The 17,880-nt window shown below is 47.0% G+C and overlaps 1 protein-coding gene across 3 annotated transcripts in view; it reads right to left on the reverse strand.

Moving 5' to 3' along the window:
- Positions 1 to 17,880, reverse strand: part of KIAA1549 (KIAA1549 ortholog) — a 92,616-nt gene that overhangs the window by 27,437 nt on the left and 47,299 nt on the right. For all 3 annotated transcript variants that reach the window (XM_011941278.1, XM_011941279.1, XM_011941277.1), the window contains 4 exons: positions 15,076 to 15,281; positions 13,456 to 13,679; positions 11,857 to 12,010; positions 5,060 to 5,377 (listed from right to left, as the gene is read on the reverse strand). In XM_011941278.1, coding sequence (XP_011796668.1) covers positions 5,060 to 5,377; positions 11,857 to 12,010; positions 13,456 to 13,679; positions 15,076 to 15,281 — 902 coding nt within the window. The remainder of the gene's footprint in view (positions 1 to 5,059; positions 5,378 to 11,856; positions 12,011 to 13,455; positions 13,680 to 15,075; positions 15,282 to 17,880) is intronic.

A 17,880-nucleotide genomic window follows, 5' to 3' on the forward strand; every position in this document is an offset into this window, starting at 1 on the left:
TTAGCCAGGATGGTCTCGATCTCCTGACCTCGTGATCCACCTGCCTCAGCCTCCCAAAGTGCTGGGATTACAGGCGTGAGCCACTGTGCCTGGCCTGGTAGTTCTATTTTTAATTTCTTTAGGAACCACTACACTATTTTCCATAATGGCTGTACCAATCTGCACTGCCATTAACAGCGTACAAGAGTTTCCTTTGGTCTACACCCTTGTCAACGTTTGTTATTTCTTATCTTTTTGATAATAGCCATTCTAACAAGTGTGAGGCAGTATCTCATAGAAGGTTTTGTATTGTTTGTTTTGTTTTGAGACAGAGCCTTGCTCTGTCACCCAGGCTGAAGTGCAATGACATGATCTCGGCTCACTACAACCTCTGCCTTCCGGGTTCAAGTGATTCTTGTGCCTCAACCCCCTGAGTAGCTGGTTACGAGCATGTGCCACCATGCCCAACTAAGTTTTGTATTTTTAGTAGAGATGGGGTGTCACCATGTTAGCCAGACTGGTCTTGAACCCCTGAGCTCAAGCAATCTGCCCATCTCTGCCTCCCAAAGTGCTGGGACTACAGGCATGAGCCACTGCACCCAACCTCATTGAGGTTTTATCCCATTTGTATTTTCCTGATGATTAGTGATGTTGAACACTGTTTCATATATACCTGTTGGCCATTTTTATGTCTTCTTTGGAAAAATATCTGTTCAAATCCTTTGCCCATTTTTAAATTGGATTATTTATTTTTCTTCTATTGAGTTGTAAGAGTTTTTAAAAATAAATTTTTGATACTAAGTCCTTATGAGATATGTGGAATATGAATACTTTTTCCAGTCTGTAGGTGGCCTTTTTCACTGAAACATTTTCAATGTTTTCCTTTGCTGTACAGAGCTTTTTAGTTTGATGCGGTACCATTTACTTATTTTTGTTTGTATAACCTGAGCTTTTGGTATGATAGGTGTGATATCCAAAAAATCATTGCCAAAGTCAATATCAAGGAGTTTCCCCTATGTTCTCTTCTAGGAGTTTTATCATCTAAGGTCTTAGACTTAGGTCCTTTATTCATTTTGAGTTGATTTTTGTGTCTAAGAGTCCAATTTCATTCTTTTGCATGTGGAAATCTAGTTTTCCCCTCACCATTTACTGAAAAGACTATCCTTTCCCCATTATGTCCTCTTGGTGCCCTTGTCAAAAATTAGTTGACCATATATGTGTGGATTTATTTCTGGGCTCTCTATTCTCTTCCATTGGTCTAGGTTTCTGTTTTTATGCCAGTACCATACTGTTTTTATTACTACAGCCCACTAATTTTTTCTTCTCCAATACGTAATCTGACTTCAATCCCATCCAGTACATTTTTTCATCTCAGAGACTGTAGTTTTCATCTCTAAGTTTGACTTTTATCGTTTAACATCTTCAATGCTTCTAGTTAATGTGTACAATCTTTCCTCTAGCTTCTTGAATCTATGCAACTCCATTATAGGAATTCTTTTGATATCCTGTCTACTAGTTCTTTCTTTCCCTCTCTTTTTTTTTTTTTTTTTGAGACAGATTCTTGCTCTGTCACCCAGGCTGCAGTGCAGTGGTGCAATCATGCAATCATGGCTCACTGTAGCCTCAGCCTCCCAGGGTCAAGTGATCCTCCCACCTTAGCCTCCTAAGTAGTGCCCAGCTAATTTTTATATTATTTGTAGAAACAGAGTCTCACTGTGTTGCCGAGGTTTGTCTCAAACTCTTGGACTCAAGCAATCCTCCTGCCTCAGGTATTGAGACTACAGGTGTGAACACCACATACAGCTTGTCTACTAATTTTATCATCTGTATGATTTTCCTGCTTCTTTGCTTGTCTGTTTAGTTTGATTTGATGCAGACATTATTAATTTTACCTTACTGAATGCTGCATATTTTTGTGTTTCTATATTCTTGAGCTTTGCTTGGGTTTAGATGTTATGGTTTTGTGGTTTGTTTTTTTTTTTTTTTTGAGACGGAGTCTCGCTCTGTCGCCCGGACTGGAGTGCAGTGGCCAGATCTCAGCTCACTTCAAGCTCCGCCTCCCGGGTTTACGCCATTCTCCTGCCTCAGCCTCCCGAGTAGCTGGGACTACAGGCGCCTGCCACCTCGCCCGGCTAGTTTTTTGTATTTTTTTAGTAGAGACGGGGTTTCACCGTGTTAGCCAGGATGGTCTCGATCTCCTGACCTCGTAATCCGCCCGTCTCAGCCTCCCAAAGTGCTGGGATTACAGGCTTGAGCCACCGTGCCGGGCCTGGTTTTGTGGTTTTTTAGGTGGAACCACAGCAGCTTTAAATTAGGGCTAATTTTGCCTCATTACTGAGGCAAAACTCTTCCAAATACTCTAACTGATGATATTGCATGAATTATGCAGTTTCCACCAACTGTTGGAAAACGAACCGTATTCATCTGCTGATGAATGAGGCTGCCATGACAAAATTTTGTCATGAGGCTGCCATGACAAAATACCTTAAAAATGGTGGCCTAAAACAACAGAAACTCCAGCACTTTGGGAGGCCGAGGCGGGCAGATCACGAGGTCAGGAGATTGAGACCATCCTGGCTAACACGGTGAAACCCCATCTCTACTAAAAATACAAAAAATTGGGAGGCCGAGAAGGATGGATCACGAGGTCAGGAGATCAAGACCATCCTGGCTAACACGGCGAAACCCCGTCTCTACTAAAAAACACAAAAAACTAGCCAGGCGTAGTGGCGGGCACCTGTAGTCCTGGCTACTTGGGAGGCTGAGGCGGGAGAACGGCGTGAACCCGGGAGGCGGAGCTTGCAGTGAGCTGAGATTGCGCCACTGCACTCCAGCCTGGGTGACAGAGTGAGACTCCATCTCACAAGCAACAACAACAACAGCAACAACAACAACAGAAACTGATTTTCTCGTAGTTGTGGAGGCTGGAAAGTCTTACATCAACATCTGGCAGTGTTCAGTTTCAGGTGGGGCTTTCTTCCTGGCTTGCAGACAGTTGCCTGCTCTCTCTGTCCTAACCTGGCTGGAGAGAGAGCTCTGGAGTCGCCTCCTTGTCTTCTACAGGCAGCAGTTCTACTGAATCGGGACTCTACCCTTCCAGCCTAAAAAGGCCCTTATCTCCAACGCAGTCATGTCGGGCGTTACGGCTTCAACATGTGATTTTGGGGGAGACACAGTTCAATCCATAGCAAGAGCTTATTCCCAGGCCTGTGTGAATTTTGAGGGTTGTTCCCACTCATCTTTTTGGGGGGCTCTTTTGGGTAGTTTCTGTGTACCCATAAACTGATCAGTACTCAAACAAAGATTCTCTGCAGATGCCTAGCACCCTGCTCAGGGCATCTCTCTGATCTCCCTTGTGAACTCCAGCTGCCTTTTCCTCCCCAGACTTCCAAACTCCATTTCTTCAACTCAGGGAGACCACGGAGCTCCGCCTGGGGTCCTACCTGCTGTGCCATGACGAGAAACTCCAGACGTAAGCTGGGGCAACTGGAGGGCTCAGTTCACTTCTCATTGATTCCTGTCCTTTCTTGCCTCAAGTTTAATGTCAAGTCACCCAGATACTCCTTTCAGTGTTTTCAGTTGTTTCAGGAAGGAAGGTAAACCCAGGCTCTGTTCCTCCACCTTGTCCAAAAGAAGCCTGTCTCACACACTTCAATTTCTATGCCTCTGCTGTACTTCCCGCCACCTGGAACATCCTTCTTCAACTGACAACCACTAATTATCCTTCGGACTTCCACAGAGATGCTATTTTGTCCAGAAAAATCCTTCCCGAAAGACTTCAAGGCTCTGCTAGATGCCCCTCCCACATCACCTCCTCCCGCCACAGCACCTTCCATGCTGTACTGGAATTAGTTTTGATTGTCCAGAGAGCCTCCACTGGAATGCAAGAACTGGGGGGCAGGGACCTACACTGTGTACTACTCTATCTCCAGCACCTAAGCAGAGTACCCGCGACACAGCAGGTGCTTTGTAAATATATTTGAATGAATAAGCAAATGAGAAAACTTTAAAGTGACCCGATGGCAGCTGTATCCACATTTATTTTACCACCGAGGTTTGTCCTGTACCATGCATTTCCTGAAATATTATCAACCACCAGTTGTAATTTTGAAGATATTTGTTGGAACAAGCTATATTTTAAAATTAAAAACAGTAATGATTAGATCGAATGGTATTCCCACCCCACCCCACATGATAGCAGTTCCCCATACTATAGGCTTTCAGCCTCCCATACCCTGAAGGAGACAATCTCTTGCTGAAGGCTTTTACTTTTAAAATTCAAACCCATTTCAGAGATAAAAAAAGGATTTTAGCATATGTTTATTGCCACCCAATTCCATGTAACAAGGTGGACCCAGTATAAATACTCCCTAATAAATTCATATTGTGACCTACTAGCTTCTCTACAGAGTCAAATCTTTGTCCAATCATTTCATCTGAAATTAGCAGAAAATAACGTTAGCTTTACTTCGTTGACTTTTACTTCTTCTCCATGTCTCAGGAAGGTAAATTTGAAAGGACTAAGAAAAACATAAGTGATAACAAAGGCACATGAAATGCTGAAATGTCAACCTCCAAGATGGAAAGCGACATTTGAAAGTGGTTGTCACTGCCCAGATGGGGACTGGCTGCCTACAATCTCAGAACCTCAGGGGTCTCTCCAGTACCAGGTGGCCATACAGGAAACTGAACAATCTGGATACATTCTAAACTGCAACTTTTCTGGAGACATCAACAAGAATACATTTGACAGTTACCCCACCTCCATTCCGTGACACTGTTTTGAACCCAGGAAGATGCTTCCATAAAATCCCCCTCCATTCCTCCAGAAAGCAAAAGCCCTCCTGCCTTGGCCTCCTAAATTGCTGAGATTACAGGCATGAGCCTGTAAACCTACATAAATGGATACTTCCAACATTAAGAATTAATTTAGTAGAAGATAAAAACTAAGACCCATCATGTGAGTTTTAATTCTTATCTAATGCAACCGCAGTTTTGTGCGGAGCCTGAAAGTGAGGCAGTCAGGCAACAAAGCTTCAACATCTTGCCCACCAGATAATTCTAGAAGGCCAGTACTTACACTGCAGGGGTTGTTGGCCGTCTGGGCTGGGCTGTAGAAGGACCCCCATTGCGTGGTTCGCCTCTCTTCCCGGGAAGGGGTGCTGTTTGCGGGCAGGCCAGGTGGGACTCCGGGGCCCACACCTGCGGCGCTGGCAGGCTGGCTGCTGGGGGCCACGAGGGCAAAGGCGTCGTCCAGGAGGGAGTGCATGGTCTGGCGTGCCTCCTCGATGGACGGCTGGGGTGGGATGTACTGGGAGGCCGGGAAAGGAAGGGCTGGATACCTCCCCAGTTCCACCGAGGATGGTGTCTGCACATCGGCTGGGAGGTCAGGATCCGACTACAGTGGGAAACGGCAAAGGAAAAATCACACACGAGTTTTTGTGGCAACCCTAAATGGTTTTCCTGACACTAAGGGAAAGTTCTACCGTAAGAATTAAAAAATGACAGTTGAGGCTGCGCACACTGGCTCACACCTTTAATCCCAGGACTTTGGGAGGCCGAGGTGGAGGAGCACTTGAGCCAGGAGTTCAAGACCAGCCTGGGCAACACAGTGAGACCTCATCTCTAAAATAAAAAATAAAAAAAAAAAGAAATTAGCCAGGTGTGGTGGTGTATACCTGTAGTCCCAGTTACTTGGGAGGCTGAGGTGGAAGGATAACTTGAGCCTAAGAATTTGAGGTTGCAGTAAGCTATAATCGCATCATTATACTCCAGCCTGGATGACAGAGTGACAGAGTGAGACCCTGTCTCACAAAAATTAAAAAATGACAGCTGAGGAATGTGCGTTACATTTCACGGGAAGGAGAGGGGAGGCTTGAATCAGAAAAAAAAATTGCCAAAATTCAACAATCATTTTTTCAACAACACTCAACTATTTACAAGGCATTTCAGTACCTGGAAGTGAACACTTTTACTGAAAGCCCCTAAACAGCCAAAAAACTTATTTCAAAGTTTATGTATTGAAAAAAACTAGTAAATTTTCCATAGCTAGCAGTCAAAAAGTAGTCTATTGACTATCAGAAAATAGTCTTAAAAGACCAAAACTTTTAAAACTATGCATATTAAAACTACGTATGCGGGCTGGGTGCAGTGGCTCACACCTGTAATCCCAGCAACCTGGGAGACCAAGGCATGAAGATCATTTCCAGGGAGGCCAGGAATTTGAGACTAACCTAGGCAACATAGCAAGACCCCCATCATTACAAAAAATTGCTGAAAAATTAGCTGAGAGTGGTGGTGAGTACCTGCAGTACCAGCTACTCGCGAGGCTGAGGCAGGAGGATCTCCTAAGCCCAGGAGGTCGAGGTTGCAGTGAGCTATGATTACCCCAGTGCACCCTAGCCTGGGTAACAGAGATCTAGACTCTTTAAAAAAAAAAAAAAAAAAAAGCCTACATATGCGTGTAAGCAATTATAGTATCTATTTTATGAAAACTATTCAGAACCATTTGTCTTTAAAATGAAGGGATCTCTGGATCACAAGAGTCATTAAGAAAGGTTTAAATTGGCCAGGCACAGTGGCTCATGCCTATAATCCCAGCACTTTGGAAGGCCGAGACGGGTGGATTACCTGAGGTCAGGAGTTTGGGACCAGCCTGGCCAACATGGTGAAACCTTGTCTCTACTAAAAATACAAAAATTAGCTGGGTGTGGTGGTTCATGCCTGTGATCCCAGCCACTCGGGAGGCTGAGGCAGGAGAACTGCTTGAACCTAACAGGTGGACGTTGCAGTGAACCAAGATGGCTCCCTTGCACTCCAGCCGGGGTGACAAGAGCGAAACTCTGTCTCGGGGGGAAAAAAAAGGGGGGGGTTTAAATTGTGTTCTATACCTACTGTTTAAGAGGTAGAAACATAAGTAACAATAAAGATTTTTTAAATCTCATTTCCCAATACTGTTATGAGCAAAACACAGTCATAATATATGCAGGGTAAACCGTAAGAGACAAAATCAGGAACCAATGAAGAAGAGTCATCCTTTCTGGTCTTATAGGGCTCCATGAGCCCAGACAGCATGGTGACTGCAGCAGACACAGTGAAGAGAGAAAAGGTTCTGCCCGAGGGGCTGGGCTGTGAGGAAGGTGGGCAGCTTCTATCTAGAATGCTTCACTTGCCACGTGCCTGCAGTCTAGCCCAGCTAGTTGGATCACCGGACTTAAGGGGCCAAGGAAGACATTCCCTTGCCCGTCTGGATCCGTGAGTCTATTACAAAGATACACTACTCTACAGACACATCTTTAAACTTAGCCCCCTATCTGGAAAATGCTTCTATGGGTGATCAGTTATTATTCCTGCCAGCGTGAAGGGCAGTAGGTTCTTAACTCCAAACTGAGAGAGAACCATACAAAACTAGTAAACCCAGTCAGCCCACACACAGGTTTTGCTTGGCCTGCACACTCTTTTAATTGATAGCCATTATTTTAAACATCTGAAAATTTCACAGTAACACTCAGATTTCTGGGTTCTCTTGGCTGAGTCTGAAGCTCTGGCATGACCGGGCCCTCACTCCACACAGAAACCACCAACTGCTGTGAAGCAGCGACTGCCCTCGTGAGATGGGGTAGGCGCTCTTCTCTCCACGGCAGTCCCCACTGGCGACCTCCCTCTCTTGCACGTGACACGCTTGGGCTTATGAGTCCATTTCTCCCAAACTGCAACATCCCAGTGGAGGTTCCACTAAATGAGATTTGTCATTGAGAAATTCTAAGTGGGAATCCGGGGCTCCAAGGTGACCTCTAGTTGACGATGTCACCTTGGAGGGAACCTGTGCTCCTTTCCTTGTGAGGTGGAAAAAGGTCCACAGTCACGCCCTTCTCCAATTCTCGATTTTTTTGAGGAGCAGATGAGGAAGACTGGTCAGCAGTGTACCACCAACCTACGGCTTACAGGTGGAAAGAAGGGAGGGTGTGTCTGGAAGAACAGCCTACTGGTAAGAGGGTTTCTCCAGAAACAGAAGCGATGTTCCTGGCGGTGATTCCAGCGGCTGCCTATGAGGCTCTACCGCAAGGAAGCAAGCAGTGTGGTAACACAAAAAACTGCAGGCACAAACTGAGATTCCACTGTGGGAAAGGATCTCAGACACTTGAGTAGAGCCTCCAGCGGCTATAACCACTGCCAATCTCATTCTCCGTGGCCAGAATTTCAGAGAAGACTAAACTTCTATACCCAGAGAGATGATCTGCCTATGGGAAGGACAGTCCCCTTAGATTCCCACCGGCCCCCATGAATCCTGCCAGAAGGCCAGGAGCTCCTGGGCCAGGACGCTTCCATTTCCTGTCCTTCACCTTCTTGTTTTCTCCTCATTTTGCAGGCAAGACTACAGAACTTGCAGGCCAAGAAGAGGATTTACTCAACTTCCTATATTCTAACATCTATATTTAGACCATAGATGTTTCACATGTAGATGTGTTCAGATACAGTTTATCTATCAGTCTTCAGAAATAAATGTACATATTTTTACTGTTAGTCATCAAAGTTACGGATTTTGGTGCCTATTTTGCAGTCTGTTGTGGGTGTTGTAAGAGGGTGTCCAGACAGCCTGGTTGTCCAGGACAACCTCAGTTTATGCCTGTTGTCCCAAGGTAATGATTAATAGTATACCCCCTTACACTTTCCAATGTCTGGATTGGATGACAAATTACATCAAACTTTTTCCAGACAGTAAATACTTTAGGTTTCATGAGTCATATAATCTGTCACAACTACTCAACTCTGCCTTGCAGCAAAAACAGTCATTGGTATCAAGCCAACAAATGGATGCGGTTGTGTTGCAATAAAACTTTATTTAGGCCAGGTTTGGTGGCTCATGTCTACAATCCCAGAAATTTGGGAGACCAAGGCACGAGGATCACTGAGCCCAGGAGTTTTGAGACCAGCCTGGGCACCAAGGTGAAACCCCATCTCTACTAAAAATACAAAAATTAGCCAGGCAAGGTGGCATGCGCCTGTAATCCCAGCTACTCGGGAGGCTTAGGATCACCAGAGCTCAGGGAGGTCGAGGCTGCAGTGAGCCGTGATTGTACCACTGCACTCCTGCCTGGGCAACAGAGCTGGAGTGTCTTAAAAAAAAAAAAAAATTACTTACAAAAACATGCAGCTGGCTGGATTTCTACCGAGGCCTGAATTATAATGGTAACCCCCATTACAAGGAACCAAGGAATATTTCTCTTGGCCTTAGGAGAACACAGCCCTCAAGGAAAAGATATTTTTGAGGGGAAAGTGGAAAATTGAAGGTAATTCAAAAACGCATAGTACTTCCCCAGTATAGGCTTGAAGATGAAAAAACAAAACAAAACCAAAAACAAAACACCCTGTACATGTACCACTGATTCTAAAATAAAAGTTGAGGGGAAAAAAGATAAACTACCTAAGAAAAAATGAGCTCTGAGACAGGCATGATCTTTTAAAGTATGTGTTTCAGAATTCAAAATCTGAGGAAGATTTTTATTTTGGGGAAATCTCTGCAAAAAGGAGCCACTGAAGGCAAGCACCCTCTGGGGCGGTGTCTTCCAAGAAGAGGCTGCTCTGCACCCACAGAAGGAGGAATCTCTGCACTCCCTGCTAAGGAAAAAAGAAAACGATGCAGCAAGCCACCGCGAAAGAAGGCTAATCTAGGGTCACTGAGGCAGGCGAATGAAGACAGCCAGGAGAAGACAGGTTCCTCCCCATACAGAATTCAATCATTTAAAAAAATCAAAGGGAGGGGACTGAGAGGACTCACCACAGATTCCTTTGAGAGAGGAGCCCAGGTTGGCTGGAGAAGTGAAGGGGTAAAAGGGATACTGCCCCTTCTATCTGTTAGTTCCACACCATGGCAAGTCTCCATTTGGCACAGACAAAAGCTCCGGGTGACAACCCTGGGGAGCCCTCCCCAGATCAAGCCAAACCCCACAGATGCCCAAACACCCCTAGAACCCAACACAGCACAAGAGCGCCACCTACTGTAAGAGCAGCCATGCACCGCATTTAGAAAGTAACAGGAACTACTCAATTCCTTGTACTGAGGAAGAGAGTAGTTTCAATTACAGACAGCCCAACTCTCTGAAATCGCACCGATCCTCATGAGATCAACAAGGTCGGTCTTTAGGACCCTAGAAATACCATACATTCCTAAGGAAAGATCATAATTCAGTTGTATTTAGGCCCCCATCCCAGAATAATGTTTGGCACATTTGTGTAATTATATTTAGCGTCTTTAAGTGCTTGTTATTTATATAATTTAGGAGAAAAATACAAAACTCAACTAAGAAATGACTGCTCACTATTTCTATGAGCTCTATCTAAAGCGATCACGTTCATTATAAATCCCTTCTCGAAGGGTGTGCTTTTTGCTAACGTGTCTCTAAACAAGGCTGGCTCTGTGAGTGCCTCCAGGAGGAGAAAGGGGCCTGCTGCAGCAAGGCAGGGCTCTCCTGGCACGGAGTTTAGGACGCCCTGTGTTTCCCAGTGCTGCCGGAGTTAGCTGCACCTGGCTCGCCCTCTCTGTCTTGGGGTGTCTTTGTGTCTGTATTTCTCATGGGTGGTTAAGTGAGGCTGGTTCTCTCTCCCCAACTCAGCGCAGTCTGTGTGTATGCACCTTACCCTATCAATATCTGCCTTTAACACTTCAAGCAAATCTGTCTGGACCTCTTTTACTTTGGAAAAATATAGTCCCCTATTTATTTATTTAGAGACAGGGTTTTGCTCTGTCACCCAGGCTGGAGTGCAATGGTGCAATCAAAGCTCACTGCAGCCTCAACCTCCTGGGCTGAAGCGATTCTCCCACCTCAGCCTCCCAAGTAGCTAGGATTACAGGCATGCACCACCACACCTGGCTAATTTCTGTATTTTTTGGAGAGACGGGGTTTTGCTATATTGCCCAGGCTGGTCTCCGACTCCTGGGCTCAAGCGCTCCGCCCACCTCAGCCTCCCAAAGTGCTGGCATTACAGGCCTGAGCCACCATTCATTATTTCTTAATTTCTATTAACCCCTTTCTCCCATAAAAGCAAAATATATATAAGCAAATACGCTATCTTCTTAGCATTCCAAGGACAGTACAGGGAAATAAAACCCTAAATATCCCTCCTCTCACTAGGAAATCCAGCCGGGCTAGCTCTCAGTAGAGCATAAGACTCCTGATCTCAGGGTCATGCCCTCACACCTGTAATCCTAGCACTGCGGGAGGCCAAGGCGGGTGGATCACTCGAGGCCAGGAGTTTGAGACCAGCCTGGGCAATATGCTGAGACCCCATTTCTACAAAAATTTTTAAAATTAGCCGGGCGTGGTGGCACATGGCTGTGGTCCTAGCTACTCAGGAGACTGAGGTGGGAGAATTACTTGAGCCCAGGAGGCTGAGGCTGCAGTGAGCCTGGATCACACCACTGCACTCCAGCCTGGGCAACAGAGTAAGATCCTGTCTCAAAAAAATAAAAATAAAAATAAAAATAAGCAACAAAACCAAATAACCCTCTGACTAGGGAGAAGGAAAAAAAACCTTGAGGATATTTCTCTCTCTGTTTTCCAGTTAACCTCAAAAAAGTCCCACTGTGAAGTCTGAGAGAACGGGGCTTACTATAGAGAGGAAAAACACGGAGTGTGTTTCCAGAGGTGGCACTCGGCAGCACCCTGGTTGACAGGACTCAACGCTCCCCTCAGAAGGGATGGCACCCCACCCCACCCACTTCATGACCTAGAGGGCCCGGGCGCATCAGCCATCAGGCATCAGGCACCGACACCACACAGGGCGGCAGCCAGTGCTGCTGCTTCTCCTCCCCTCTCCGCGCATCTTTCTAGGAGCCTCCCTGCCCCGGTTCCAGCAGCCGGAGTCGGCGGCACGCACTGGGCATCCGATGTAGGCCGAGTTGTGGACGCCGGGGGGCCTCCTGTAGGTGCCGTCGCTGTCTGTGGTGATGAGCCGGTCCTTCTCAGCGTCGGCAGGACAGCCGTTGACCTGGTGTTTCCGGCGAGGCTTGGGAGAACGTTTTATCCGTGAGCTGCCAGGAAAAAGAGAAATTATCTTCGTAGGAAATCACTCTTTTTGCCACTGGCTTATCCACTAAACACTAAGTACCCCGAGTACCTAGGATGTGCTGGCCCCTGGAAACACCCACAGGATATAAACACCAGGTAGGACACAGTCTCTGCCCTAAGGAAGCTCAGAGCCTACCTAAAACAGACCTATGAACCCACGTGGAGCAACACAGAATGATACAAAGCCATTTGTAATCATGATATTATTTAACTGTATAGACGTTCAGAAAAGGAGAAGTCAGTGGGGAGCTATTAGTCCCATGGGGCTAGAACTAGGACTTTTTTATTTTATTATTCTTTTTCTGAGACGTAGTCTCATACTGTCGCCCAGGCTGGAGTGCAATGGCATAATCTCAGCTCACTGCAACCTCCACCTCCCAGGTTCAAATAATTCTCCTGCCTCAGCCTCCTGAGCAGCTGGGATTACAGGTACCCGCCACCATGCCCAGCTAATTTTCATATTTTTAGTAGAGACGGAGTTTCACCATGTTGGCCAGGCTGGTGTTGAACTCCTGACCTCGTGATCCGCCTGCCTTGGCCTCCCAAAGTGCTGGAATTATAGGTGTGAGCCACCACACCTGGCCCACAACTAGGTCTTGAAGAGTGAATGAGACCTGAAGCCAGGGAGGATGTGGGAAGCGGGTGCCGGGGTAGAAATGGCAGGCAGGCGAATGTTCAGGGGCTACCAGGCCGTCTCCCGGGTGGCAGTTCTGTCCACATGGCTGACCTGTGGAAACAGCTGGAGCGGAGGGGCTGGGCTGGCCTGGCCTGCCACAGAAGCACAGGTCCCACCTGGCAGGCAATAAGAGCCGCCTCTCTTGCTTTGAGCCTCCTCTCTGCTTTGAGCAGAGAAAGACATACATGAGAGCCATGTTTAAGGAAAACGCATCTATGTCGGGGACGGGAGTCTGGAAGACCAGGGGAAGGTAAGACCCCAGACCCTGCAGGCAGCTGTGAGAGAACCAACAAAGATCTGCTGGGTGCCGGCCTGGGTGGCTCTGGGAGATGAAAATATTGGAGGTGACAGAGTGGGAGGTGAGGAAGAGCCAAGGACACCACAGCAGGGGCCGGTGTGGGAAGGAGAGGCTGAGTGCAGTTTTAGACAGGCTGAATCGGAAGAGACGGATTACATCCCCAGGAAATGCCTCGAGGCAGGCGGAGGGGCGGAGGTGAGAGGAACAAAGCCACACGCCAAGGTGACCCTCAGCCAGGGGAAGCCTTCCCAGTGGCCTCCACATCCTTCCGTGCATGAACCCCTTCACCTGTTTTCAGAGACCTCCACGTGAAGGCGGATGGGGTCCTTCTGTCACAGGTCCTGCAGTAGCAGAGGGGCTCCTGTCCTGCTCCCGTGCCCCACAGCACCTCTGCGCGCCCGCCCCAGCCGCCTAGCCGCAAGACCCCAGCCCACCTCTTCCTGGGCTCTATGAACACGGAGGGCACGCTGGCTGTGGGGTCCAGGATCTTGTCGATCTGCATCTGCGCCCTGCGGTACACCCGGTGTCGCTCCTTGGTGTCACCCGAGGACAGGTCGTCCACCACCGGGAACTCGTAGTGCCCGCGGCGCTTGGCGCGCAGGCGGATCTTGTTGCGATGGTGCTCGATCTCAGACTTGTGCCGCAGCGCGGTCTGAATCTGAGGAACGGTGAGGGAGAGAAGACAGCCATGGAGGTCCCGGGAGGCTTCTGGGACACACACTTTGCAAAGTCTTTATTTACTTTTATTTTTATTTATTTATTTGAGACAGAGTCTCACTCTTGCCCAGGCTGGAGTGCAATGGCATGATCTCAGCTCACTGCAACCTCCACTTCAAGAGTTCAAGTGATTCTCCTGCCTCAGCCTCCCGAGTAGCTGGGATTACAGGCACACACCATCATGCCCAGTTCATTTTTTGTACTTTTAGTAGAGATGGGGTTTCTCTATGGTGGCCAGGCTGGTCTCGAACTCCTGACCTGAAATGATACAATGATACACCTGCCTCAACCTCCCAAAGTGCTGGGATTACAGGTGTGAGCCACCATACCTGACCAGCAAAACCTTTTAGGAGAGCCTTCCTGCTGTGCTCCTCTCACCCACCCTTAACCTGCTGTTTATAAGCTCCAGAGTCACCGAGAGGGCAACAGGCACAGCCCAGGGAGGAGCAGACACCCTGCCATCCCACAAGCTTTACCCTCAAGCACTGCGTGGTGCACTGGAGTCTTGTCACCATCCCCCAAAGCAGGGGAAAAAAGTCACTCGAACCTTGGAAATCGGCCAGTGACAACTTTGAAGAGATATCTGATAACTAGAAAAGAATAAATATCTTCCTCCTTTAGAGATCTTTAAATAGGACTGACAGATACAAAGAAGGTAATTACCTAGTGTCACCGAAACAAGTTCCCTGGCATGAGACCCCTGCCCCCAGAGTGGCATCCCCAAAGATGGAGACCTGAACTCGGTCGTAGCGTGAGGAGGATCAGAAGCTGAAGTGGCTCTTTCTGAAGAGGGCAGCTCCTGGTCAGCCACGCTAACACTTTTCTGCATGTCTGCCAATGCGCCCCACAGTGCCCATGCACAGTATCTGATCTCCAACAAGCGTGATGTTTTACATTAAGAATCCTTGTCAGCAGCTTATGCCTTTAGTAATCAGTTGACACTGTACCTTGCACTCATTTTCAAACACTGACCAAATCAGAGTGTGAGGTTTTTTTTTGTTCTTTTTTTTCTTTTGAGACAGAGTCTCACTCTGTCACCCAGGCTGGAGTGGCAGTGGCGAGATCCCAGCTCACTGCAACCTCCCCATCCCGGGTTCAAGTGATTCTCCTGCCTCAGCCTCCTGAGTAGCTGGGATTACAGGCACCCCCCACCAAACCCAGCTAATTTTGTATTTTTAGTAGAGATGGAGTTTCACCATGTTGGCCAGGCTGGTCTCAAACTCCCAACCTCAGGTGATCTGCCTGCCTTGGCCTCCCCAAGTGCTGGGATTACAGGCGTGAGCCACTACGTCTAGCTGAGTTTTTTAATTAACAGACTTTTAAATAAAAGCAAATACCTCTTTGTTGATTTTATTGGTTTCTGCCACTCGGTCGGCTGGAGAGGGGCGCTGGACAGGAGGGGCCGGGATCGGCTGCATGGCAATGAGCTGGATCTTACTGGGGACCCGTCGGCTAGCCTCCGGGGGGCGGGAGATCCTGTCCACGTGCTCGAAGATGGAGGCTGATGAGTGCTGCTCGTTTCCCGAACTGGGCAGTGGTGGCCCTGGAACAGAAGGAAAAGCAAAACATATACACAGGGTCATCTAAAGAAACAGCAAATAATCAAAATTGTGAATTATTCTTTAAAGAATCCTTGGATGGGCCTCTGACCAAAAATACATCCCCACTGCAGTAGCAGAGTGCTTGCAATTTCGCTCTCTGAGCTTAAATAGTCTGGGCTGTATACTGTATCCTCTCACTTCATTAAAAATTACAAGTACCCTGAGAAGAGATGGGAGGAAATCATTATGATACTGTGTCAAAAACTGCAGTGTTTTGTCTAACTGTGGTTCAAAATCTTCAGTCAGAAAGAATGTAGGACAGAAGGAGCCTGAAGTTGCTCAGTAAGCCATTCACAGAACTCTTAGAAAACACATTTATCGCAGCTCTGAACTATTGCTACCATCTGGGAGGGAGCTCGCCGGGTGATACAAATTCAGTTGCCAAGGCAATGTCGTACTACAGAGAAAACAGAAGACCAGTACATGCAGGCAGGTACCAGTTAACAATGGCCAATTCTGGCTTTTCAGTTCTGATGTGGAAAGAAAACGAAGTTGAAGACACATGAGAAGAAAAATCCTGTTGCTTGCAGGGAATTAGTTCCTACTTTATTTTTTAAATTTATTTTTTATTTTTTTGAGACGGAGTCTCACTCTGTCAGCTAGGCTGGAGAGCAACGGCGTGATCTCGGCTTACTGCAACCTGCACCTCCCAAGTTCGAGTGATTCTCCTGCCTCAGCCTCCCAAGTAGCTGGAATTGCAGGTGCGTGCTACCACGCCTAGCTAACTTTTGTATTAATACTTTTAGTAGAGACACGGTTTCACCATATTGGCCAGGCTGGTCTTGAACTCCTGACCTCAAATGATCCACCTGCCTCGGCCTCCCAAAGTGCTGGGATTACAGGTGTGAGCCACCGCACCTGGTGCTATGTCCTACTTTAAAAACAGGTGAAGAGTACATGTATAAATGGTTACATGGCAAATTTTAGGCCATGTATATTTAACCACAATAATTTTCTTAAAAACTAATCAGAACTGTGAAAAAAAAGAAATTCAAATGCACCAAAAAAGACAGAAAAGAAACACTTAAAAATGTTAACAAAGACTGAATCTTCACATGATGGGTGATTTTTCCCAATGTCTTTTATTTTTGACAATGAGGATTTTCTGTAATAAGTATTATTTTTATAGTAGAGATAAGCCTAACACACTTTAATTTTGAAAAGAGAAAGAGAAAAATGAAGACGGGTTGAGTAGAAAGAGCTAGTTACTCACACTTAAGAAAGTCAACTGGCCGGGCACAGTGGCTCAGGACTGTAATCCCAGCACTTTGAGAGGCTGAGGCAAGAGGATTGCTTAAGCCCAGAAGTTTGAGACCAGCCTGGGCAGCACAGTAAGATCCTGTCTCTACAATTTTTTTTTAAATTAGTTGGGCGTGATGGCACACAACTGTAGTCCTAGTCACTCAGAAGGCTGAGGTGGGAGGATCCCTTAAGCCCAGGAGGTAGAGGTTGCAGTGAGTCTAGATCATGTCTCTACACTCCAACCTGGGTGACGGGGTGAGAACTTGTCCTCCCCCTGCCCTCTAAAAGAAAAAGATCAATTGATGCCTTTCTTCTAATTAGCCGCAGTCACTTCTGGATGCTGCTTTCAAACAAATGGCCAGCAGGCTGACAGAGGGAATAAGTGCATGCAGAAACTGCTTCTAAACAAAAGCCTAACATTTGAAACTTCAAAGCATAAGTGAAAAACACAAAGGTCTCTCCTCAGTGTAAAAAACATAGATGAGCAAAGCAGTAAGAAGCAGTAGTTGATGTTTCATGTAAGGAAAGCACAGCATTGCTATGTAAGTCTGTACTTTCTCTCAATTTGAATTACATTCATTATCCCAAGCAATGAAAAGTTATTTGTCTGATTCTGAATGAATGATGTCTGTCTTAGCCAGGGGGCACCACTGTCTGGATCCCAGCTATGCTCAAGCTTTCTTTCCTGGCCCCACACCCAGAAGGAACCTGACTATTTGTGCATTTGTGCAATGGAAGCACAGCCAGGCACCACCATTCATCGGTGGCAGCTACTCAAGTTGCAGGCATAATGCCTAAAAGGAGATCATGAGCTTCACCAGACAGGCTAGCCCTGCTAACCCAGACTTATAGAGTAACAGCAAATGTCACAGAGGGTAGCCCATTAAGCTACTGATACCTAGAAGTGGGATCACTTTCCTCCAGGGTGACAGAGACCTCTGGGTTGCTGGGAGACAAAGGTGACAGGAATTTAAAAAAAAAAAAAAAAGGCCCCTCCCCACTAGGCTGTCAGCCCTGCCTGGGTACCACTGGAGTGGCGGCCTGAGACTGGGCTCCTCTCCAGAGCCTGACTCACCCCCTCCCACTGTAGTCACGGCCCTTGCTTCATCCTCACTGAAATGTTCATAGACTGCAACCAGAGAAGGAGGGGATGCATAGACCCTGGGCCACTCTACACAGCTGAGGGACCAAGCAGAGGAGAGGAAATAAGAGGTGCAGAAAGTCTTCCAGCTTCCATACTGCCCAGAACCCAGTCCTTCGACATGGCTGAAAAGAGGGGCTTTTAATTTTTTTTACATA

Source organism: Colobus angolensis, unplaced genomic scaffold (genome assembly GCF_000951035.1).
Source record: "Colobus angolensis palliatus isolate OR3802 unplaced genomic scaffold, Cang.pa_1.0 Scaffold2, whole genome shotgun sequence".
Lineage (NCBI taxonomy): Eukaryota > Metazoa > Chordata > Mammalia > Primates > Cercopithecidae > Colobus > Colobus angolensis.